Source organism: Hylaeus volcanicus, chromosome 8 (genome assembly GCF_026283585.1).
Source record: "Hylaeus volcanicus isolate JK05 chromosome 8, UHH_iyHylVolc1.0_haploid, whole genome shotgun sequence".
Taxonomy (NCBI): Eukaryota; Metazoa; Arthropoda; class Insecta; order Hymenoptera; family Colletidae; genus Hylaeus; species Hylaeus volcanicus.
The window spans coordinates 2,264,373-2,289,460 of NC_071983.1; the positions used below are offsets into that span (position 1 = coordinate 2,264,373).

At 43.4% G+C, this 25,088-nt stretch overlaps 2 protein-coding genes across 2 annotated transcripts in view; one reads left to right on the forward strand and one right to left on the reverse strand.

The window, feature by feature from the left end:
• LOC128881339 (probable G-protein coupled receptor Mth-like 1) overlaps window positions 1–19,808 on the forward strand; it is a 139,643-nt gene extending 119,835 nt beyond the window's left edge. Inside the window, exons 6-7 of the mRNA XM_054132282.1 lie at window positions 5,899–6,037; window positions 13,183–19,808. Of these exons, the coding sequence (XP_053988257.1) occupies window positions 5,899–6,037; window positions 13,183–13,516 (473 nt within the window). The 3' untranslated portion in view covers window positions 13,517–19,808. The remainder of the gene's footprint in view (window positions 1–5,898; window positions 6,038–13,182) is intronic.
• Window positions 19,809–22,212: 2,404 nt separating this feature from the next.
• On the reverse strand, window positions 22,213–24,940 carry LOC128881337 (protein MTO1 homolog, mitochondrial). Its single transcript, XM_054132281.1, has 8 exons — window positions 24,285–24,940; window positions 24,032–24,208; window positions 23,549–23,956; window positions 23,308–23,480; window positions 22,784–23,236; window positions 22,551–22,654; window positions 22,417–22,477; window positions 22,213–22,352 (listed from the first exon to the last, which is right to left on the reverse strand). The coding sequence occupies exons 1-8, from the start codon at window positions 24,805–24,807 to the stop codon at window positions 22,254–22,256; spliced, it is 1,998 nt and encodes a 665-aa protein (XP_053988256.1). The 5' UTR covers window positions 24,808–24,940; the 3' UTR covers window positions 22,213–22,253.
• Between the last annotated feature and the right edge of the window lie 148 nt (window positions 24,941–25,088).

Here is a 25,088-nt window from a genome sequence, read left to right on the forward strand (position 1 = left end):
TATATTCGATCTACTTTCTCGAAAAGATTCCAGAATTTAATAATTTATCAAAAATTACCCCATTGTACTCGAGGAACGATAAATTCCCAACCAACGAACTCTGTGGTCTCTGAACCGCATAGGATGTAATTATACGAACCTGTTCAGCTATTGCAGACGTTTACTATCATTCCTCGAAATTCCAATTTTCGGAGCAGAAGCCGCTTGGCAACAACCACTCGACGAGGAAACGGATTCAACGTGACGAAAAAAACAAAACAAGTAAAAAGAAATCGTTCGTTCATTCGCGCGTGTCGTTGACAGTTTCCAAATTTTCCGGAGGGAGGGCTCCCTTTTGGCCAGTCGGGATTAACGTGGCAACTGGGTCAGCTGTAGCTCAATATCATCACCCATCGCCATTCGTGAAAGTTGCGGCGCAAGGATTTTATTTATGAGTTTGTTTGCGGCGACCCTCTCGCCGATAAGTGGCCATGGGGCCCTCGTCGAAGCGTGCTTCTGGCAGATTGCAAGCGCGGTTACGGGGTTGAGAGTCCAGGACCAGTTAGCGGAGAAATGGAACGGGGATTGTCCCGATAACTGGTACAAGCATGGTTCTTTATTTACCATAAAATTCACGCGGTGCTCGCGAGCCGCAATGGATTTCAACCGCGGCCAAAATTTTATCACCGTTCGCTATGACAAACTGGCCTGTTACAAACCACCGATACGCAAATACCGCCATGGTTTACGGTTAAGCGAAGGGGAAAAAAGTAGACGATGTATGGTGTGGCGTCGAGACAGTTAGCGATTTAAAACCGATTCGCCACTGAAGAGTAGAATAGTGTTTCTCCAAGTTCACTTCAAAGAATTAATGTCCAATGGCTTAAAAGAGTTTTATTACGAATCATAATCTACAGAAATATCAAACTGAAAATTAAAAAAAAGTTGGAAAACTTTCACGGCTGGTGGGAAAAAGGTTTATTCTTTATACGATGGGAGTAACACGTGCTCGACCGCAGGCCAGCGTCATTCGAGTTGAAAAACACGGCCGGATGCCGCGCACCGATCCCCGAGATAAAAGCGCGAATAAAGGATCGTTTAACTTCGAATCGAGCGTTTCATCGTGGAAACAACGATGATCGGTCGTCCAGCAGGAAAATCGAAACCCCTGTTTCTTCCAATCGGAAGTTCCTCGTCCATCGACCAGCCCCGTTCTCCATTCGCGTCAAATCAAATCAGAGATGGGCAAAATTTCACTCCAAAAATAGATGACGAGTAGAACCAACGCCTAACAGTTTCCATCGTAGAGTACTAAATAAATTTACAAAAATATATAGTTCGAAAACTACCTACCCTCGCAGAATGATTTACATGGATTCGATTGCAGTAACCATCCAACATAGCCCACCCCGTAGTCAAACAGGGAGGAAAATAAAAGAAAGAAGTTTCGCCCCCGACTCGAGCCAGCTGCGCGACTCTCCCAACCGCCTCAATTACTCATCGACCCGGTAATTGTACTCGTGGATTATTACTGTCAAGAAAAAAGTTAGTTTCTCCTGGAGCCGCGATTCGACGCAGCTCGGACGCACGTGCATGAAAACATTGTAAAAGAGGAGAGGGTCCCGCGGTAAACGCAGCCTACCCCGACGTATCAATTTACTTGGAAACTAGTTATCCAGCGCTTCCCTTCTGCGCGTATACTTAGCAGATTGCCTACTCGGGACGCGAGGCGGGTATTCACGAAAACTAGCCCCCCGGCATTAGATCGGGAACGAACGTATTCATATTCATAGGTGTTTCCGCGAATTCCGTGGATTTCGCGATCTTGCACGGATCCAGACACGCACCCGTCCCTCGATCCGCGCTTTTCTCCGCCTACGGGACTCGATAAGTGCACGCTGCCGTGATTCGACGTAATTTCAGCCAAGAACAGCGGGAACGCGAGGGGTGATCGACGGATTCGCGTGCTAGACGCGAGAATTCCGTGCCCTGCGACTTTCGCCTAAGCAGCAAACGTTTCCCGCTCGCTTTCCCACCGTTCGGCTCGCGGGAATAGAGGAGACTCGAAGGGAATCGTGGCTGTGATTAGGCTCTCGCGTGGAGGAACGGATGGGAGCGAGGAGGAATCGTCGAGATTAGGCCCCGGAAGCTCTGCGCGGAGACGGGGCTGAATTCTGTGCGAATAATTGGCGACGAAAGGTCTGTCTGTGATGTATATTTTTAATGTTTATTCTATCGTGTTCGATTGGGATTTATTTTTGGAAAATTCAGGAATTTCGCGTTCCTAACCGAGGGTTAAGTTTTGCCAGAAGCGATTTTTTAGAAAATTAATTTGCACCTGGAATTTCATTGGAAAAAAATGCCTCGTATTGATTTACGGCGAAAGAAGCTCGCACAGAGCAATGTTAATTTTCGTGTAACGCCAGACCGTTCTCCAAATCGTTTCGGATAACGAGTCCGAACGAAGAGCGTAACGAAACAATGGGAATTGCAGAGAATAATGACACGCGGGGCCCTGGGGGGGGGAGACGTAACCACGAGAAATATCCGAAAATTCGAATCGGGCGTAATGGGATCTTCGAAAGGGAAATAAATGGATCCAATTAACGACGTCGAGGCGCGGGATATTGAAAGTATCGGACGAACTAATTAAAATACACGCGTTGTAGTCCGCCTGGGTCCTTTTAACGTAATGATTTCGATGTTATTCACCGCGCATATTGAGCTACTCTTCCGCGCTCGACTCTTCGACGTGTACTAATCGAATCATTGGAAATGGATGGAACTACGTTGCGGAAATACTTGGTGGTTGTAACGTGGCTTAAGGCATACAAGAATCGAAGGTGGAGTTACATTTACAAATATCTGGATGCAATCTTCAATTTAGGAGCCTCAGATCTAATAGATAGAAAAGAAAAAATATACATGTCGAATTGAGTAACCTCCTCCTTTTCGAAGTCGGTTAAAAAAGAGTTTCACTGGGTGTTCCTTCTTCGCTCGTTTATATAAAATTTTACTAGTCTCTCTTCCAATGCAGTACGTAGTTTGCTACCATGCCAACCCTGAAAGTATGACAACGTGCGTTTCCTTTGGCCGTGTACCGCGCTCTGCCTACATATGCTACGAAAACAAACTGTTCCTGTCGGTGAGTCGTAGCCCAACGATTTATTCCGCCTTCCCGTGAATTATCGATCTATTTGCAGCTTTCGCGACATTTTCTGGCCCGTTTTATTTTCGCTCCCGTTCGTCCTTGGGATTATTTTTTCACCGGAAACGATACCTCGTGTATGTTTCCTCTATCACGCGTACTCTACTAAATTTTCATCCAGATACGAAAGAAATCAATAAAAAATTGTACAAGTTTCGATACGTTAAAAGTTGCAACTTCCGTTTCAGCGTGTTTCCCGTTTGCAACCATTGGGAGAGCGAATTCTCCTTCTGAATGTTCGATATTATTTACGTTCCCAGAAATCGTCTAATTTCGACATAATTTACGATCGGCAGTTACCAATAATCATCCGCGCAGATGCATACCGTGCACCAGATGATCAATCAGAAATAGACATCAGGAAACTCCTGCGAAATATACAGATTCGTTTAATGTACACTTCGAATTTCACGAAACAAGTAACCAACGGCGACGTTTGTTTATTATTCGTCGAAATCGTCTAACTCCGACATATTTTACGATCGATAGATCTCAATATTTGTGATACCGCGGAGATAATTGCGTAGAATTCGTGCAGTCCTTGAATCGACACTCGGCAAGTTCCGAGACAAGAAAGTATGAGCAATCCTATTTACGTTCGTAGAACTCTTCTATTTTCAGTCCATTTTGCAATCGGAACGTCCCAATTACAAACTGTAGATGGGGCACCAATTCACACGCGGCGTCAACTAAAGCAAGCAAGTGGTATTTATGAACTCGTCCAACACTTGATCCACGGAGATCTTTATACCTCGAACTCTTGAAACGAATACTTCAGAGGCGACCTTGTTTACGTTCGCAGAACTCGTTCGCTTACGACGTACTTTACAATCTCTTTAATGAAATTTGCCAATCGCGGTCGGCATAGATCAGGAATGTAAAACATGCTCTGCGATTCATTAATTTTTTGTCTGACTCGCAGTGTATATTATTTGTATCCACAAATACGCTGTATCGATAGTACGTGAGATTAAAAGCTGTTTATCTTTTATTCGGTTTGAAACGTATGGGTCTGGATGAGAATTAAAATTCGAAAGAAACAGTGTCGAGCGAACCAGCGATTCCGCGAACAGGGTAGCGAAAATCAGAAGGCAACCGAGTGGAATGAAACGATTTATCTGTCGTTCGTATACAGAGGAGTTCCGGAGTTCCGTGAAATCGCGGGAACGATCGTCGTCAGCCGTCGCCAGATTTATTTGTCTGTCATCGATTATCGAGCCGCTTTGCCTATCGTTATTCCTCATTCCCGCGGAGTACTAGTCGAACCCCGGAACTCATCCTTGAGTTCGTTTCCTATTCACTGGGAAGCGGATCCGTCGGGGGAATTTCTCCCTCCGTTCGGTTGTAGTTGCTCGAATTTTTTTTATTTTCAAAGGAATTTGTTCTAGGATTCCTCTTCGAACGTCTACGCATCTAACTAATGCATCTAACTCCTTTACATTTCAACGGTATCACGTTACCACGACCATATATCAGCTTCTCCTAGCAGTTATTTTACTTCTCATACACCTCGTACGATTTTTCCGTACGAGTTTTTCGATATATTATCGTTTAAAATAAATTCTTTCCTTGCTTTTTTTACTCGAAAGAATTCGTAGTTTGTGAAGTAACCCGGTGACAAAACAACAAGGAATTTTTATCGAACGTTTATATATTTTCGCAGTGTTATCGCGAGTGGCATAGTTGCAATACTTTATTCGAAAACACGTTTCTACAAGCAGAAAAGAAAAGCTCGGAGGAATGCGGGATTGGCGTCTCTCCATGCTTGATTTAAAAAGATATATAAGACTTTTACATCCCTTTAGACTTAGTGTATCTCTAGTCCACCTTCACCTACCACGATAAGGTTACAAAAATATACTCGGAAGTCTGGTATTAGCTGTTGCAATTAGGTCTGACTGGGGTATTAGGTGTTGGGTCTTGGATGTGGCCGACTCAAAGCGATTTTCTCGTCTCGTGATAACAAGCAAACGGTTCGAAAACACAATAAGCAAAGCACGACAACCTAGCCACGCCACCAAAGTCGTTCACCCTGGTAGCCACAATTTCGCGTAATAGTTTAATCGTTAATGGCCGACTGGTACACGATGCGTGGCTTCGACTTCCGGTTAACGAGCGGCAAAACAGCACGTTCTACGTTTCCCGCGCCCCGACGATGAATCGCGCCGCTGCGAACGCACCCGGTTGAATTAAACGTTGTAAAGATAAACCGGCTCGCCATTCAACTGATCGCAACGTTTATTATTGAACACCGCGCATCGGACACGGAGCAACGAGAGGATACATACTATTTCGAGCGTTTCCAGGTCCGATTTCTTTTCTCATGCCACTGGGAAAGCTGCAAGTGTGTTTTGTAAATAAAATACGCGTTCCTGCTTGTCACGATTTAGGGAAACATGCTCGTGCAATAAATGAAAGTGTCTCGTTAATCTGTATCAACTTCCTCGGGCTCCGTATGCATTGTAATGTTTATTAGAATAGCGAGCGTCGATATCGTTGCGCTCCTGTCGCAGTCCAAATTTTGTTTAGAGCAAACATGAACGTATGGTGGAAAATACGAATTTATAAACAAATACTTAGCGTTCAGCAGGAAAGGGTTCAAAGAAAGGCTCCCTCAGCTTGAGACGAACAGGTGACTGCACGGAAATTGCCATCGGTTACAGACACGTTTCGCTGAAAATTATTACAAAGTTTTTAACTTCCTGTTGCAGGAGACATGGAGATCCTGGCGTACTTCTTCGGGCCCATCGGCATCCTCCTTGCAGTGAATCTCCTGTTCTTTGCGGCAACTGCTCGCGAGCTGACGTGCGGCTTGTGGAAGGGTGAATTCGTCAAGAGCACCACGGAAAGGTAAGCGAATCCTTTTATATTAAATATAGCGAAGCCAAGGCAAACAGGCAAACATCGATTGGTTATGTTTCCCATTTATATGTACACATTTCGATGAGCAGGAAAAACGTGAAACGCGGATCGGTATATCGTCGCTCTAAATTAAGTTCCGACGCGATTTACCAGCGCGGTTCCTCGAGATTCGCGTCAGTCTTGCCCCGACGTATACGCCTGTTCCGAGCATATCCGTGAGAGAAAAAGAAATATTTACCTGGTAGCTTCCCGGACGAATTGCCAGATCCGCAAACACGCTCCCCGCACCTCGAGTCTGCGATCCGTTTGACCGTGCATCGCCTTTGCTTCCAGCAAATATTTACCGCCATTTTTTCCATGAACGTTTAACAGCCCGACTCTTTTATAACTTTCGGAAGAAAAGTTCAGAAATGTCGGAACGAGTTGCCCTGAGGATTTCGCGTGAACCGTGCTCTCTGCAAAAATTTCCCTTTCGAGTCGCGTTTGACTTCGGTTATTTTAATAAACGATTGGCAAAGTAACGCTTGTAAATATGGTTTACAAAGAAGAATTTTAAAGAAGATCTAGAGAGAGATCTAGAGAGAGATCTAGATCACGCCAAGTCTAAGCAACGCTAACACTTTTCTCCGCTGTCCTAAGACTCCTCGCCCCTTTCGGATTCAAGATAGCCCCATCTTTGTCCCCAGGCCCAAAATGTTTCAAGTTTACACCAAATCTCGTCGTTTACGGCTTCTTCCGACACAGATAAAACCTCGACATGTTTCCCTAAATCCTTCTCCAACTTCGACCAATCAGATCCAACGAAAGTTTGTGGAAAATACTTGAAGGGTTCCCGTTACATTCCCGCGATACAATCGAAAAGTTCGTTTCCTCGAAATCGCGAGGAACTCCGGGGAGAACGATTACCGCGGTTGGCAAACCTGGGGAAACCTTAAACCGCGTTGCGGCGTAGTTAAAGAAGCTCGTTTATTTGGTTCCCGGCGCGGAAGGCGCGCGATATACAGCGATTAACAGGAGCCGAGGAACAGAAACGCTCCAAGCAGTTCCATGCAACGCGATACACACACCGAAGACCGAGGTGAGCCGCTCGCTTTTATTGCCCTGGGCAAACGAGGCTTTATTTCGGCGCGAAGGACGACGCTCGGGGCCGATAAATATCAAGGACGACTGGTTCCATCGCGGCGCGTGATTTTTGATACGCGAGCGTGGACAATCGGGATCACCGAACGCGCGGCCTCAGGACATCCGCCTCGAAGGGTGTTCACCTCCGAACCTTTCTCTTTCCGCGTTATCATTTCAGAAAATTCGTGAAAAACTTTCTGAAATTCTTTTTCTGAGAAACCGTTTCGCTTTGGTAGCGGTCCTGTCGATAGTTTCGGGTCCAGCCATCGATTTTTATCTAAATGATTTTTCTACATAGGTAACATTAGAAATCGAGACTCTCGCGTTGCTAGTCGTGTTCTTCGAATTCTGTTGCCCCAGCAGCCACCCTCTTCAGGAGTAAAACGTGTCACACCAATATTAACACGCGAGGATACTTTCGATCTACCAATGTTTTTATTCGTAACGAAACAACGAAATATTTTAATTGTTCTCCACTACTCGGTTTGGTTAGGCGCTCCGTCGTTTGACGAGTCGCAATTTTTTCGGATATTTATGCCAGCGCACCTGCGCGAGCCTTTTTATAGAGCGAGCGAGAGTCAAAGGAGAATTTATTTTATCACTGCCGCGCCGACAGATATCAGGCATCGAATCGTTATTTTCCATTCGTTCGGCTGGGTCCCTTCGTGCCACCTTTGCTCCCTCGTCCCGCGCTGAAATTGATATTGACGATCTCAATTTGCGATTCTCTTTTCGAGTCGAGCCTCCGCAGTCTCTGTCCGTCTGCGCGGGGCTGGAACGCCGCTACGGTAACGGCGGATAAAGATTCTCTCTCGCGCACCATGCGTTCGTTCCTCCAACCCCTATTTTTTTTATCCCTATCCGTATATTCGAGGAGCTCTCGTCCTTTTTCATCCGGCAAGCGTTACGCTGATACGAATATTCGACTAAGCGTAAGCGCGTCGCGATGAAAAAATTGTGATTATGCGTGTCCTCTGCTTACGTAGGCGGAAATTAATACTGCGGCTCGATGATACGGATTTGGGACAGAGACTACTGACAGAAATTACTGACAGAAATTACTGACAGAGTCGTTTGAGAAATCTCTTCGTTAACTATTTTATTCGTTTGTCGTAGAATTTATCGTGACGTTGGAACATTTCGAACATCAAAGTAAGGTTATTTATCGTGTTCCGGAAGAGAAACGTGAAATTTCGAATCTAGGAAATGTACGAAATAGTGCGTATGTGAGTTTCTTAAAAAGTGTTGAAATTTATGACGGATGTTAGTGTAATCGTTCGAGAGCGAGGAGAGTTTATTGACATACGTAGCGTTACTTCCGCGGCATTTCGATCTGTCGGGTCCATCAACAAACACATTATCTTGATGAATTGTTCGAGAGAACTTGTATCCGGTACGATACTTTGGATTGTTTAGGCGGGTCAGGTTCTGTTTAAATTTCCAGAGGTGACCCTCGATCATTCGACTTGGCTATACTTCGAATCGAAAAGAAACTCGACCACCTCTGTACGATAAGAAAATGAACAGTGAATTAGCAACTTCGTTTCTATGGTTGGCACAATCTCCCCGAGCGGCCGGTGCATTCTTTTAGGATGTACACAAAGAGGTTCATTTATCCGAGGATGACTCAGAATGGTGAACGCTTGCTTGTAAAACAATACGGCTCACCGAGTAACTCATGCTCGAGTATTTTTCAAAGCGCACGCGATTGTATACGACGGGGTCTGCATTGCAGCGAAAAACATGTAGGATCTTTTTTAAGGAGCAGAAATAAATATGGCGGCTTAAAAATAGGAACGGTGCTGATCTCCGTGAAGGTTGACCCGCGGATCTATGTTAACACGATGTTTTCCTACGTTCCCGAACCGCTGTGGCTTTTTTCGAGCACGCCGCGCAGAAGGCTACTAAAACATGTCGTCGCGTTGCGTAGGTCGCGCTTTGGGGTTTAGATTCTGTATGGAAATATTTTTAATCTTACAAGAGGGTATTCCAGAGTATAAATCGATAAAATATGAACTCATTTGGTCCCGACTAATAACGAAAGATTAATTCGCTGTCTAGACAGACACCACTCGCGAGGATAATTCGTATTAAGTTTTAAAAATGGAGTTTCACAGCTTCAAAGAACGAACCTGTGCGAAATCATATCGTTATGGACACCATGATCCATCGCCCCACGGATATAGAAATCGCAGGAAAGAATTATCCGGGTGCTAATTGCCCAATTAAAAAGACTCGGGCGTTTGAATAATCGTCGCAGGTACATTCCACGATAACACACGGCGACAATGTAAGCCCCAAGCACGCGAACGTCGGTAGGAAGCTCCCAGCGTCTTCTCGTTCATTCACAAAGCAGCTCTGAATGACATACCGACTCCGGTTCGCTGGCGATTTAAAAGTTCAGGCTCCGTTGCCGAAATAAACGCGCCACAAATAAAGCTCGGGTCGCTCAAAGAAGCTCCTTTTGAATTATGCTCGGACCAGAGGCGACGAGGTTGTCCGTTGAACGCGCTATAACTGTCAGCTGGATGACGCAGGTCCCTCTGGATGCATGTCTCTGGACGTTTCTATCAAAATAAAAATTTCGAGGATCGAAAAGTCTGCGACTGGTGCCAAAGTAACTCGAGTCCCCTTTCTTCGGCGAATAAATGCAATTTTACGTTATTGTAAAAGAAACTTGCTGTAAACTTGCTTATTTGCACTTTAGAGCAATGGTTTCCCTCTGTTGCATTCAATGACGACCAGAAAAGTAAATATGGCGGTCGGCAACCGCACGCAATATTTCAGTATTACGTCGGTTACGTGACGTCCGTATCATTTTCAGACCGTGACCCGCTAATCCCTTCTGGACTGTTACAAATGTACTCGCGTTACCGGCGATGGCGTGTCTCTTACATCCGCGATTCTTTTCTTATCCTAATGGACGGTCCGCAAAAAGTTGATACATCCTCCGCCGTTGCAAACAAGGACGTTCGTTTTATAGCAACGTCTAGACGCAACTGGTCACTACAAAATAAACGTCCGATGTCGCATTATAACGGCGATAACGAGCTCTCTCTCGAGGGCGTATATCGACGATCCTCGTGCCGTTTCCCCAGTGTTCCTCTCTTCGTTTTTTTTTATTACTTCATCCTTCTTTTTTTCCGTTATTAATGTCGTCGATATTTCCCAGTCTCGGCAGACGCTAACAATCCATATCCACCCTTCCATCTCGTTACGTCAATTAACTCGTCGGTGGCTCGGCGATCGATCCTTCTTTCTTTCGGATACTCGCCGACTGGCATTAATTTGAAGCATCGAATAAAAGTACTCGCGGCTGTCTGCCGCGAATCATTTTCCTTCGCTCTTGTCGTGTACCTCCCCCACGCGCGTTTCGCGATTTCGTTTCCACGCGTTCGTTACACCGCGATGATGTCTCCGACGTTTTGCTTTTCTTTTATACTCGTATACTCGTGTACCTTTGCTGTTCTGTGTGGGAATTTGTTTTTCGAGACCTACCGCCTTTCTCTGTTTCACGCGTCAGTCATTTTCTGACACGCGGCACGTACATTTTTCTGAGCAGCTGGGCCGGAAGCGCTGAAATATTCTTCTAAAAAGAAACACGCGATGAATGGGCACTTGTATTAACCCGGAATACTAACTTACGGTTGTGATATTTCAAATATCATATTTGAGGTGGAATGTTAACAATTATTCAGCTGTGTTAAATTCCAATGGATTCAAAAATTTTTTCCCTGCCCTTTTCGAATCGCGAGGGTTTCTCTACTTTAGAATACACTAGGTTAAATGCCAGAGCAGGTCACAGAGACCTCAGTCGAATCCAAGATGGTGTTAGATAAGAATGGGAACCGAATTTCGTATATTTAAAGATGATTCTGGCTCCTTTGTCGTCGACGTCTCTCGTCGACAAAGCCGATTTCACGGCTCTGGTTCGGTCCTCTTCTTTACAATCTTCCTTCAGCACCTGCCTTCTTCGAAGGGGTATTCGTGATTCTTTCGTGCAGCTGTTCGCAGGTGATCGACCGTGTGTTTCCATTCCTCAGCTCTGTACCTCTCGTTCTCGTTCATTCAACAATATTAAACTTGTCCATTTCGCAATTCAAATTATAATTTTACCCAATGATTACCGGTCCCTCTTCTACTTTCCATTGTTTCGATTCGTTCCACGGGGTCCTACATGATTGCCCCGATGAATTTTTCAGTACGAATGAAACTTTGATTCGAAAATAATAACATGCGTGCCCCGCCGCACGATTCGCTGCGCATGAAACTGGATCAATAATAAAAAAGCCTCCATCATTTATAGTTGCATATCGGCAATATTTCCATTAGACTTCGATTATGCCGCCGACGGTCTGTGTTTGATTTTATCACCGACGCGATACGATTCCGATTGGTTCCGGATTTTCGCGACACGAGCGAACTGTAAATAATATTATCGCGCTGTTTCTGTTTAAATTGATCGGGCGGATGAATAAAACGAAGTTGGAAATATTCATCCATAATTAATGCCGTTGAATGTCCATTGATGATTCTTTGCATCCCGGTGGACCGAATGCAATGAATCAACTGCTAATTTAGAAAGAGAATTATAGTATCGAATGTATTCAATCGATACAAGTAAAATTCATTGCTTCCGTGTATTAGCGACAAGCGAGTGAAGAACTCTAGTTATTATGAAAATGAGTTTAGTTCCGAACGTTTCATTTCTTTTCAAGAATGTTAACGTGTAACCTACGACTATGCGTTCAGAGATGAGACAACTCAGGTTTCTGGCAAGTGGGTACGGAAACGGATGAAGGGAAAGAGGGTCGGGAGACTCGTGTTGCCGTAATTTCGCGACACGACACCGTAACGAGCTGCGAATATTCTGCCGGAACGTATTAATAATGCTTTGACTTCGACCACAATGCGATGCATACATTACGTTAGCAGCGCACCGTGTCATGCCCGAACAAACGGATACGTTTGCGGGGCTGATTTATGCACGTCGTAATTGAACGCCGTGCTAATTGAATCGGGGTGGTTTTTGTCGCCGGAAATTCGTTGAGTTTCCCGCGATGCTCGATAACGGGACGTTACCACTGAATGGACCACGTTTTTCCTACTGAAAAGAACCCATCGTTGTTGCCAGTTTCCATTTGTAGTCGTTGTAAACGAACCAATTTCGATTCGATATCATTTAGCTGCTTTATTTATTTTATCAGCGATACAAAATCACTGAAAAAGGAAACTGTAAGTTTCCGTGCAAGTCTTTGTTAAATTCTATTAGAAAAGGTACGAAATTATTCTTATTATAAAAATTGAAAATGATATCTAGCGTACAAATTATCAATTATTATAAAGAAATATATGGAGAAAAGTACACGTAATAGATTTGGCGAGGACTTGCCCAATGTCTTCCTGCGATACAAAATTGATGATAAATGGAGCCATTAAACTGGATTCATGGGAGTATCGAAAAGAACATTAAGACAAACCGTAGGAAGACCTAACCGAATTCCCTCCGACCAATTGAGACTATTCATAGCACCGTTTCGCGAACTTTTTTAATCACGGAACATGTTTCATCTCCCACTGTATTTACGGAACGTTCACATTCTTTTGCGGCCATTTGGATGTTAAAATGAGAAAAGTTTAATCGGTACTCGAACCAATTTTATTTTTCAAAATGAAACTCAAAACAGCACAATTTATCTAAGGCAAACGTGAATCCACTTTAACGTTTAGCGTACTTCATCGATACAATTAATAGTAGAAGTAGCGTTGGTATCCATAAAACAGCCTTACTCTAACACGGTTATGTACGCTCGTGGTTGCATTTGCGTAGATCAATTCCAATATTTGGCTCTACCTATCAATGTAAACAACACTCATAATCAAAGGTAAAATCAAATCTGTATCAAGCTCATGAATTATTAGCGGTCGATTTTAATAGAGATTATTTCCCCTTGCTCCCAAATTCACCGGCCACCAGTTAAATTAACGAAAGAAACTGGTTTCTGTTTCAGAGCTGCTCTGGGTCGAATCTGCATGAAGCTAGTAGTGGTGATGGGAATTACTTGGGTGGCCGACGTGATCTCATGGGTAGTCGGCGGACCTCAATACATCTGGTACTTCACCGACTTGATAAACGCCTTCCAAGGCGTGCTGATCTTCGCGGTGGTTGGCTGCCAGCCCCAGGTACGCGCAGCGTTGAAGAGGATCTGCAACAGGAATCCCAGAACCAACGCTGGGAGGCAGGGCAACGGGCTGAGCACCACCAGCCACGGGATGCCCAGCATGGGCGACAGCGTCACTCAGAATCCAAGCACGAAGACTGCTCCGCTAGAAACCATCTGCTAAACAACGTCGTCGAGTTTCCTTTATTGAACGACTCTGTGGTCCGTCAGCTAAGTCCACAAACAAGGGATTAACGAAACACGTTGGACGGGGCACAGACTTACTCGGAGGGGATCGATTCGAAGATCCTTCGCGCGAAACTTCTTCGGACCAGAGGTTTCTCCGATTGCTTTGGTTCAGGAAGTGGACAGGACACCGTATACGAATCAACGTGCTCATCGGAGCGTAGCGAAGTCTAGACGCCGAGATGGCGACGGTAGGTCGAGGAAACTGGGATTTCCTAGTTTCTGGTGAATACTCAGCACCTCGGTTTCATCCTGTGACAGAAACGCTTTCAAAGACTTTTTGCACCGTGAACTCGAGCCAATGATACGTCACTGCTCGATCAACGGAAGCTTCCTCGCTTGCTTGGCTCGGGAAGTGTACACTGTATACGAAGCAACTGAACATTCGCATGTATGCATAGAGACGAGTAGACACCAAGCTCGTGGCGGTGCCACGAGGAAACTGGGATTATCCAGTTCCTCTGGTGACTGTTCAACACCCCACGAGAGCTACCTCGTTCTTGCTCCGTGAACTTCGACCAGAACTGTTATCATTCAGACACGACGGGTCTGAAGAATTGCGAATCACTGATTTATGATCGTAGATTATCCACGATCACTGTTTATTCTGACATTTGTGAGTGATTGTTATGAAAGTACCTACAAAGTAACTGCAAAGTAATGACTGCCCAACTCTACACTGTATACGAAGCAACTGAACGTTGTCGCTTAGGCGTGGAGAAGACCAGACGCCGAGGTAGCGACGTCAGATCTAGCAATCAGGGATTTGCCAGTTTCTGGTGACTGGGTTCATCACCAGAAACTTCACGAGATACCATTTATTCGTCTGTAACAGAAACGCTTTCAGAGAGTTCTCGATAGCTCTGCTACCCTCTGCTATTCTAATGGTCGCCAATCTCAAGGCTACCATGACCTTCGACCTAAAATCCCCCATCCCTTGGGTAATCTAATAGAGGTGGGCAAAACTATATCCAAGGTAACGAATAGAATTCAAGTATGTGTCTGTTCGTAATATCATTTAATTTTATAACTCGAACTTCAGTTTTTATTCAAATAACAAATACACCTAATATCTATTCGAGTCACGAGTAAAGGATGGCTTACTTTTTACTCGTTACTCGCTAGATTTATCTAGGCAAGAGATTTGCCCACCTCTAGGCCGAGGTCTGCGTCAGAAGGTCGTCGACCTTGACGCCAGAAAGTTCCCAGCAAGAATCCGTCGCGCTGCTCGCCGCAGACGAGCGTCCCCGTGGACCAGGCACCGGAGCAAACGGTACCAACAGAGCCTGTCACTTTGAATAGTTCATTGTCTCGGTAGAACACAATGGTAGCGCAGAGAAAACAACGCGAAGCGACAAATATTCATAGAGGCTCGTCATGGTTCGAGCCTCCATGGGGAAATCCCTCCCTTCGGTTCCATCGCGGTTCGGGTTTGGGTTCGAATCCTACTCTGAACTCTGCGCCGTCGAGGTGTCGATCTTGATATCCTGGTGTCAGCGATGAGCAAAATTCTATTCGAACAACAAAAATACAGTGTAAGTCTTGTTTTATTAGCCACACTTTGAGCGAAGTGGGTTATATACAGTGAACGTCGCTAAAGTAGCCAGCGAAGATAACAAATTTTGCTCATCCCTGTCCAAGCTCATCCGAGTATAGCAACGATGCATATTCGTTGCAAGGGAAATAGAGCCGAAAGATGACAGACGTGACGCGCAGTCAAACGCAGCTGGCCGATCGGTTATTTATAAACGAGAATTTAACGAGACGATGCCCGGCCGATACGAGACGCTACTACTTTGTTCGAATTGTTATTAATAAACGGCGCCAGGCACCGGCGAGGTCGTTCGGGGGTGAATTTTTCGCGTTACGATCCCTGTCGGTGTTAAATATCGAGCAACGATCCTGAGATGATTAAAATCTCTGGTAACCCTTTCCGTTTGCTTTTATGCAACGACTCGGCTCTTCCACGCCGTAGCTCGTTTAATTTGTTCGTCATTTTAGACACAGAGAAAAAGTTAGAGGGACCAGGTAACGACCACAAAATTCGAGATAAATCTGGGATATGTTCGCGTATGAGTTTGCGACCTCACAGTCACGGTAAGTTGTTGAGGGAGTGAGGAGAAATCGGAACAACCTTGACCCGCGTTCACAATCATCGAACACACGAATGGATGATCAATTAATTCCTCGCATTCTTCCTCGCATCGCCCCAGCTTCATTATTCATCGGGCATGCTCGGAGCCGCGAGCAATCGCACTTCAATTTCCTTTAGCATAAATTTGCATCGGCATCAATTTTCTTTAACATAAATTTGCTGGCTGTAATCTTGGTTCCTATTAGCGCGCGGCATTAGGGTTTTTTTTTTTTTTAATTTCGAAGATGATCGCTCGCAGAATGTAAACCCTACAATCATCCGGGTACAAGCGTGTGTTTAATTAAATTTAATATAGCCTGGTACAAGCGTGTGATTAATCCCTTGATGACAGACGTGACAAATGATCCACAGTGTGTGGGTTAACATTCCAATAATGAAATAAGGTTTGAATTTATTATGTAGATCATTTTGGGAAAAATTCCAATTTTATTTAAAATTTCGCGTAAGTAGTTTACTTTTAAACTCGTTTAAAACACCTGTCCTTAAAGAGTCAATTATCTTTGTTAAACGTCTCTACTTTGCGTTTGGGTTCTCTACAATGTTCACTTTGGTACGATAGTTACGTATAATGAACCCCTGGAGTCCTTAGATTTAATAAAAATATTAGACGCATAACTGTGCCAGACCATACTATAGTTTTAAATTAGTTTTGCACCAGTAGCCTCGTCAACGACCGCATCGATTCTCGTTACTCGCCATGCATTTTTCACATTTAAACAAAACTACTAAAAATTCTTGTCTGGAAACGAAGGTTTGGATTATCGAGAACAATCTTAGGTTCTCGTCATTTTTATACAAACGATTTCATGTATCTGGCGAGGACCTCGTCCAATAAAAACCCACCTTCTCCATTTGTTCTACATATTCCAAACTCGTTTTCAAACATACTTCGCTCAACTTCTCTCGAACCTCCCCTTGAAATTGAACAGGGTGAAAGAATGAACGCCCTCGTTACGTCGCGTGGCCGTCAGCAACTTATTTTCCCCATTGTGGAAAGTAGCGAAACTCGTGGGAAAGTATACGTATATCCGCACTGCCAAAAACCGATTTTAATAACTAGATTTAAAACGAAGCAATAGACTTTCATAGACGCTGTCGCAATTACTCTCGGTAGGGCCCTCGCGATTATGTGGGTCCTTTCAACTCAAGCACAACGAAGTATCGTTCACGTAGCTCTGTTTAGGATTAGGGAACCTTCTTTTTGTACTTTGTAATACCACGGAATCCTGCGATTTTTACGCGGAAGACGCACAGGTGCAGACGCCGTTCGATCGAACGATGAGTAATAAACAGCGAGGCGATTCTTCTTTCTTGATGGATTTTTTCCGTTATTTTTTTGTATTTTTTTCATTACGCGAGTCACGCTCTCGCGAAGTCATACGTAGGTAGGTCAGGGCATAATCGGACGACAACTCGTGACAATACACTCTAGGAATTCAATGCCTTCTGAAATGCCTTCCAAATGTGGTGTTCAACGTGCCGAATTGTATACAATGGGGAACCAGATGGAGACCCCGATGAAATCTCCTCGGTTCTCGCAACGCGTGCGATCTACGCGCAGGATTGCTATTAATCCAATCATTCTAGATTAAAACAAGACGTTATGGAAACACTTTTTGTGAAGCTCATTTTCTGCATAAAAATCAGTCTTTACAAATACGTAGAATATAACGTATAATAGACGGGAAGTCAGTTTTTTCATAGATAGCTTTAAAACTACCGGATTTTTGTATAATAGTTGTTACTACTAAAAATGTAGATATGGAGATTTTCTACGAAAAAGATGTCTCGAGTCTTTTTCGTATAATTAGTAGTTTATGCGTAACTAGATGAGAGTCCAGAGAATCGGCTTCATAAAAATATTTTTATAATCGAATCTAAAGTGACTGGAGTAGCATTTTTCCTGGGCCATTTTCGGTGTGACTTCCGATGACGTTCGCCGACAGATTCATTTGCTTTCGTGCCGATGAATTAATCACGGTCACCTGCTGGCAACAATCGATTCGCGCCAACATCCTTGTACTCGTTGCTTTAAAAAAAATTTGACCTCGTCGAAAGAACAGAAAAAGTCTTTCGCGAGAGAATTTTTATTTTTTTTTTTAATTCACAGTATATTACGAGAAAATTTCCCGTTGATTTTTAGATCAGTGGCCACGTCATCGGAAGTCATCGGTGGGATCGCATGCACCGCGTAAAAAGAAAAAACCGTCTTACGTCCACGTAGAGTTAGATACCTCGCACTCGAGTTTGATATTTCATTAGAACCACACGTGCGCGCGCGCGTAGTCGCCGACGCGTAGACAGGAGTAGAGTAATAATCGTCATTGTTTCTTCAGGTGCATCCAAGAGACAGAGCCGCGCACCCATCGCTCATGGTACCCGAAATCGTCTGACTCTCGCTCGAAGATACGCCTAACTGTTCCAGAAATACAGATCTGCTTTCTGCCACGAGATGATATCTGACCCACACGGAGGTGTAGATGTAGGATGATTTTTCATAACTCTCCGTAGTTGGCACCTGTCTAAGTAAAAATTTGTGATACCTTTTGAATGATGTGGGAGAGATACATCTGTTGTTGTATAAAGTACATATATATCACGTGAAACTATGCAATTACAAGGCGTAATGCAGATCTTCGAGCGAGAGCAGATCGTTTCACGATCACCTCGTTAGTTCCTCCTCTTTTGATGCGAGCGTGAGTGGAACCGCGAGGTCGTCGAAGTTTCGTCGACGAGAAACAGTTTCCACTAAATCGATTTTTTTTTTTTAGACTACAAGAATGCCTTCCCGAGCAGCTTGCTACGTACCTTTATCACTCTCGTCGCTAATTATTTATTTAATCTTTCCCTTCCATCGCGACAAGGAAAGATCGAGACTTCGAGGACGCTCGCGTGTATGTTGTGCCGAGACTCGCGTGTCGCGAGTAATTGCGTGGCAATGCGAGCGTGCGAACGGCACCATGTAATTAGTGTATTAACGAGCAGTAATTTCGTTATAAATCCCCTCGCTGTGTATAATCGCGGGCGAACAACGCGCGACGAGACGCGGTGACAGTCGCCGCGTGGCTTTTCCGCTCGTCGGACCCCGTGGTTTCGCGTTTATGCTCACGACTCGATCTGCTCGATGATCGATGGATCGCGTACGATCGAGCACGACCGCGACGAAGCTGTCGACAGAGGTAGATAGCGTCGTCGAGCTGAATTTGTACGAAATGGCATGATTGGAACCACGGGGAGATTTCATAATTATTCATTCGATAATAAAACAACTTGTAGACCGTGTTAGCAGGTCGTGTAATATTTAATATGACAGTTCGTTCACCGAATGAAGTTACATCTATGACTGTCACCAGTTTGCGCCCGCATTGAACGTCCCTCGCCATCTTGTCCTTGTAGATAACATTCTCCCGTCATTATTGTATCACGTGTAATTATAGCGGATGTTAGATCGCGATCATATGATAATGTTGTTCTAACCACTAATTGTAAGCGTGTATGTTATTATCGTCCGTCTATCATTCGTGTAGGGTTGCCACCCTTTCGCTTTACTTACAAGATTCCCATCGAAAGGGAACCCCCTTTGGAAGGAATGTGCAAATCCATCAAAATGTATCGATAATCAGCAAGATTTTGTTCAAAAGAGTTACAACAGTCAATCAGTTATGATTGTGGATGGCAAGCCTTGTTAGAAGAGGAATTAATTTTGAAATTCTTCGAGCTGATAGCTGGACGGACCCTCACTGTACATTAACTTAACACTCGATGTAGTTCGTCGAATAGGTAGCGTAATCTAAGCTAAGGAACACCCGTAGCCTTAAACTAATTTATTGAGAGTAGTTGTTGGCGCATGAACAATAAGAGGAGCGTGTAGAGTAATGCTATCGATATATCCGAGATACTCGAGTACCCCGCAAAGTACCTGGCTCGAATACTTCGTTCGCACTCGAATGGCGACGAAAATTTAACGATAAGACAGAGTTACTTTGTAACGAGTGGGGAAGTTGGATTATACGCGTAATTTGAAGGGCACTGACCAATTCGGAGATTAGCATTTTTACTTTACAATGTCGGAGTACGCGTAAGCTCGCTGCTTGTGTTTATTTTTTAATTATTCGATTAGAGCTTCGAGCTCCTAAGGAAACTCGCACCCTTCAACCCTCAAGATGTCCGTGCTCAAGTGAATGGGTGCGAGGGTGTGTTTGCTGAGACGCTAGGCTCCTGAACCCTTAACCCTTTCGATAGCAAAGGCTGGATACACTCCACCGTAATCTACACAAACTATGTGGATTTTCAATGTGATAGAAAATAGGAATTAAGAAGGAAAACGTACTGCGAATTATTTGGTTATCTTGAACAAGATAAGTTAGGTGTTAATCGTTGCTTATTATTCAGGGAGCTTGATACAAATATTTTTGTTGATACATCCAAAAGTAGAGAAAAGTGAAACTTGAAGTACGAACCACCTGTATTATGAGAAGCATAATGATCAGGCTACAATTTTTTATGTTAATTTGCTTCAATGGTATAGTTTCGTGAATATTTCTATTATATACAAATATATAAACAGGAATTCATTTTCGGGTACTTGTGTACCTTTGTGCTCGAGTACAGGTTGTTATCGATAGCATCGGTATAGAGTATACACAGGTGTATAAACGTACACGGTAGCTTGCCAGTATAGAGGCGTTAGAATTAAGGAGAAACGCGTGAATTACGAGAGCACGTCGGTGAGCATGTTCTTGGAGAGAGAGGCAGTCGTTCGATTATCGTGAGCCGCGTGCCTTTGCGTAATTTACGTGCGTCACGGAAAATCCAACGTTGAATTTAACATAAGAATGAGTTCTTGTAAAAAAAAAAATCGAACCTGATAAGAATCGAAATGACCAGAGTTCCATACCTTGAAATTCTTACTTGACAATATACATTTCCCTGCTTGAACATTCCTAAAGAATTATTGACTACCGTCATTAATTTCTTCCTTTGTAATAGTTCGAATATAAATATATAAATTGTATGAAACAAAGTACCTAAAAAAAAAAACAAAAAAAAAACAACTAAAGTATTACAAAGAAAAAAATTAATTCGATGAATTGATTACTATTTAAGATCATATTATTTGATAATCAGTAATTCTCTAGTAATGTCCAAGTAAAAGCTCCGGCAAAAATACTTACGATTTCAGGAAATGTAATTTATTCGATCTCAACGTTGGGGATTCTTCGCGCGGTAGGTTTTACCACTTCGGCCAAAATCGCTCGTCACTTTTTGTATATTTTTTACACTCCTCCTTGCCATCCGGCGACGATTATGGATCGCAAGGGAGCATCGTCGCGGAAATTGTTACACCGAGAAAATGTCGACTCTTCGGAAAGACCGGAGGCTATATACAGAGAGACAATAGTATTAACTCGCCGTGAATTGAGGACGAAGCTCACCCCGAGCTCGTTGTCATTCGAGTAACCATGTAGAAAGGTATCGACGACTATGGTAGAGAATTTATGATTACAACGACCCTGTACTACGTGGCCGATCGTACACCATTCCTGTACAATGTATCGTAACAGTATTTACTATCGCACTAATGGTAATAAATGATAACTGTTAGTACGTCTCCTGTCCACTGTCATCCGACCTCCATATTCCACGGTCCTCGAACACCACGGAAATAAAGCAAGGTAACGTTGTATTAGACACACGGTACTTTTTGCATCTACGATTTGAACTGATACTCAGCTGATTATTTAGAATATCGAGGAAAGTGCAGACCTTGACTATCGTCGAGTTTACTTGTCAAGATTTTATGAAACGCAAGGTCACGGATTCCCGCTCCGCCGAAAAGTAAACTGGTTACGGCAATAATCTCGTAACGACGTTTACCCTGAGTATGCATCATCGATTCGGTAGCGAGAAGTTTGAAGCTGGACGGACCCTAGTTAATTCGATCAGGCAACTTCCCTGCCATGGACTCTGTCGTTAGTCGCGTCGACCGAAACGGAAACTTCGACCGCATTGTAAGTTAGAGACAATTACACGAGGGTCTTATTAAACGAATTTTACAGGCGTCCCGCAATTAGTCCTGTCCCACTATTGCGAGTCCATGCCACACATCGAGAATACTAAATTGATCTTACATTTATTTAGGCATGATTTAACAACGAGACATCAGTTGCAGTCTACGATGCTATGTTTGGAATCGATCGTAAACATCAACCTTCGATAATTCTTGCCAAATATTAGACGAGCTTGTATTTAAGGACCGGCGATAGCTAGCACGGTCTATCCAGTGGCTAAACGTAGGAGGCCAACGACCCACCAGTTTATTCTGCGTGTAAGACGAACGTTTACTCAGTGATAAATGAGTGACATCTCGAGTATTTGGGTCGACGTTTGGTGAACGATTTCGTCAGATGTTATCTCCGACCACTGCACTCATTCGAAGCGAACGTGGACTGAAAAGAAGGAAAGAAACAGTAAAAATCTTTCGTTTAAAATTAAATTCTTTATTTACAGTAATTCGCGATTACACGTTACACACTGTATTCGCATTTGATTTTACATAATATATCAGCCGCAAGATGGCCGCTGGTGTTACTCCTGGGATTCGGCTGGCTGCAGCGATCTAGGGAGCAAAAAGGATGACAGTTATGTAGCTATAGAATTTAGATAAGCTGTAGATAACCCACCGTGTACGGTTGCAATTCCGAGAGCTTCTCTCTCTCCTCGATAGACAAGTTCAATCTCAGCCTGAATCGATACGCAAAGCAATCATTATCGTCAACAGATATCAATAACTTCCATTTCGAATAATTAAACTTACAAGTTATAGTCGATGTCCGAAGGTATCACCATCTGTTCGTTCTTGCGAATTTCATTGACCTCGTGCAGTTGTTTCTCGATGCCATGTGCATAAATCGCTTCGATCTAGAAGATCAATTGATTGGTCATAATAATCAACGGCGAATCTGTACTGATGTATCGATAACTCGTAACATAAGAGACTACTGCGCTCTAACGGGCACGAACGAGCTACAGACAATAACATTCGCAAACCTGTAATCTTCGGGCGATGACCGGGTCATCGACGAGGTGACCAAAACGATCAGGAAACATCGAACTTAGCATATCGACGGTCACAACATCCCCTGACATACCCAACATATCCAAGGCAGACTTCATCTGAGAGTTTTTGGATTGTTTAATTTTCAATAATTTTTGCCATTGCGAACACGGTCGTACTTCGCTTTGGAGCAATTTTACAGCATCTTCTAGTTTCGACAGAACCTCCTCTGTTTTTGCCATTCTTTTCTCAGATACGCAGCCAGTTTCGTATCCCTTTCTCGTGAGCCTTTGGTCAGCGTTGTCTGGTCGTAGACTCAATCGAAACTCTGATCGACTAGTGAACATTCTGTAGGGCTCGGTCGTGCCTTGAATGATGAGATCGTCGATAAGAACACCGATATAGGCCTCCGTTCTACTTATTATCAATGGCTTTTTCCTGAGAACCTAGAAGCTATACGTTTTAAATGTACCGTTCAACTAAAATGTGATACCGATAAATTCAGCGAACGAGATACCTTGGCTGCAGCATTGGCACCTGCCACAATCCCCTGCGCAGCGGCCTCTTCGTAGCCAGTGGTTCCATTTATCTGTCCAGCAAGGAACAATCCTGGAATCTTTTTCGTTTCTAACCTAACAGTCAATTCTCTAGGATCGATGTAATCGTACTCCACTCCGTAACCGGGTGTCACTGCATAGACAATGGTACTACAATAATTAAACCACGACGGATTAAGTACTTAAAAAAAAAATACTTACGCATTTTTGCATTTTCTAATGCTGGAATACAATTGATAACCTCTTGCTGCTTCTCAGCCGGAAGCGTACACGACAATCCGGATGGATATATTATGGAAGATTCCAGGCCTTCTGGTTCGAGCCAGATCGGATGCTGAATAGCACCAAACCTTAAAATTTTACTTTCTAGGCTTGGACAGTATCGCGGACCTGTTAATTCTTGCGTTACATGCAAATTCTGATGCATGTTATCCCTTACTATCTTCGCGACAGCTTCAGTTGTACATGTTAGATAACACTTTAGCTGTTTTTCTACTGGTAGCCAAACAGTTTCATTCATAAATGAGAAAGGTGTTGATACTTTGTCTGGCAGCTTTACTATACATTTGGAAAAATCTATGGTACTTTTTTCTATCCGTGGTGGGGTCCCTAAAATAATAAAGAGAATTATTAGTAGAATTATTTTATGAGATATCCTTGTAGAAGAAAATGTAGGACTATTACCAGTCTTTAATCTTCCCATTCTGAATCCAACTCTCTCTAGTGTATTGGCTAGACCAATGCTTGGTTCATCACCCATTCTACCAGCAGGTCTCTTTTCTAAGCCAATATTGATTTGACCCTTTAGAAAGGTCCCTGTTGTTATAATAACTGCATTGCTATGTATTTTTGTTCCATCCTCTGCAACACAATCCCTTTGAATATTGAATTCATTCAAAGTAATCGTATATCTTCATTACAATAGAGATTGGTATACTTAGAATTATTCCATGGCAACTTGGTGTATTTCCTTGTATAATTAAATCTTCAACAGAAGACTCACATATTTCTAAGCCAGATGTGTTGAAAAGTTCTTCTTGGAGATGTTTCTTATATAAACCACGATCGATCTGTGCTCTATACCCCCATACAGCTGGTCCTTTACTCTTATTTAGTATAGTATAATGAATTCCAGACAGATCACAGATTCTACAACACACTCCATCTAAGGCATCAACTTCTCTCATGAGATTTCCTTTTCCAATTCCACCAAACGATGGATTACATGACATTTCACCAACTGTACTTTTCTTATGGGTAACCAGTAAGGTCTTTGCACCCATTCTAGCAGCAGCTGCACAAGCTTCTGTACCAGCATGACCACCACCAACAACAATAACGTCAAATTTGTGCTGATCGCTGTTAGTTGATGAATTTCTTACTAACCAAAGAAACTGTCTGTAGTTTCTACCCAGTGAAGGCAGTCTAATCTTTTTAAAACTCATTTTATCGACAAACATTTTGGGAATGAATAATTAAGTAATCTTCATATTTTTAAATATATACACACAGTACCAGATACTCGTATGGATCGAATCAGATGAATGAAAAATGACAGTGGAGTCTACCTAACCTAACCTTCTGCAAGAAATATTTTTGCTGCCCTCAACGGTAAAACGCTCAAACTTGTAGAGAAACAGCTCCATTTATCATTCACAGATGGCGCTATCAAAACTGTTTCGTAGGTAACAGACAGCTATTAGTGTGTTTAGAACGGAGGGCACTTCCGTCTGGTTTAGAG

What these genes read in the sequence shown, in the direction of transcription:
- LOC128881337 (XM_054132281.1), bottom strand. Translation starts at nt 24,807, where the DNA reads ATGTTTGTCGATAAAATGAGTTTTAAAAAGATTAGACTGCCTTCACTG. An exon ending in GTGCCAATGCTGCAGCCAAG is followed by an intron (nt 23,237 to 23,307) that starts GTATCTCGTTCG and finishes TATAGCTTCTAG; the next exon opens with GTTCTCAGGAAAAAGCCATT. An exon ending in TCGGACATCGACTATAACTT is followed by an intron (nt 22,478 to 22,550) that starts GTAAGTTTAATT and finishes GTATCGATTCAG; the next exon opens with GCTGAGATTGAACTTGTCTA.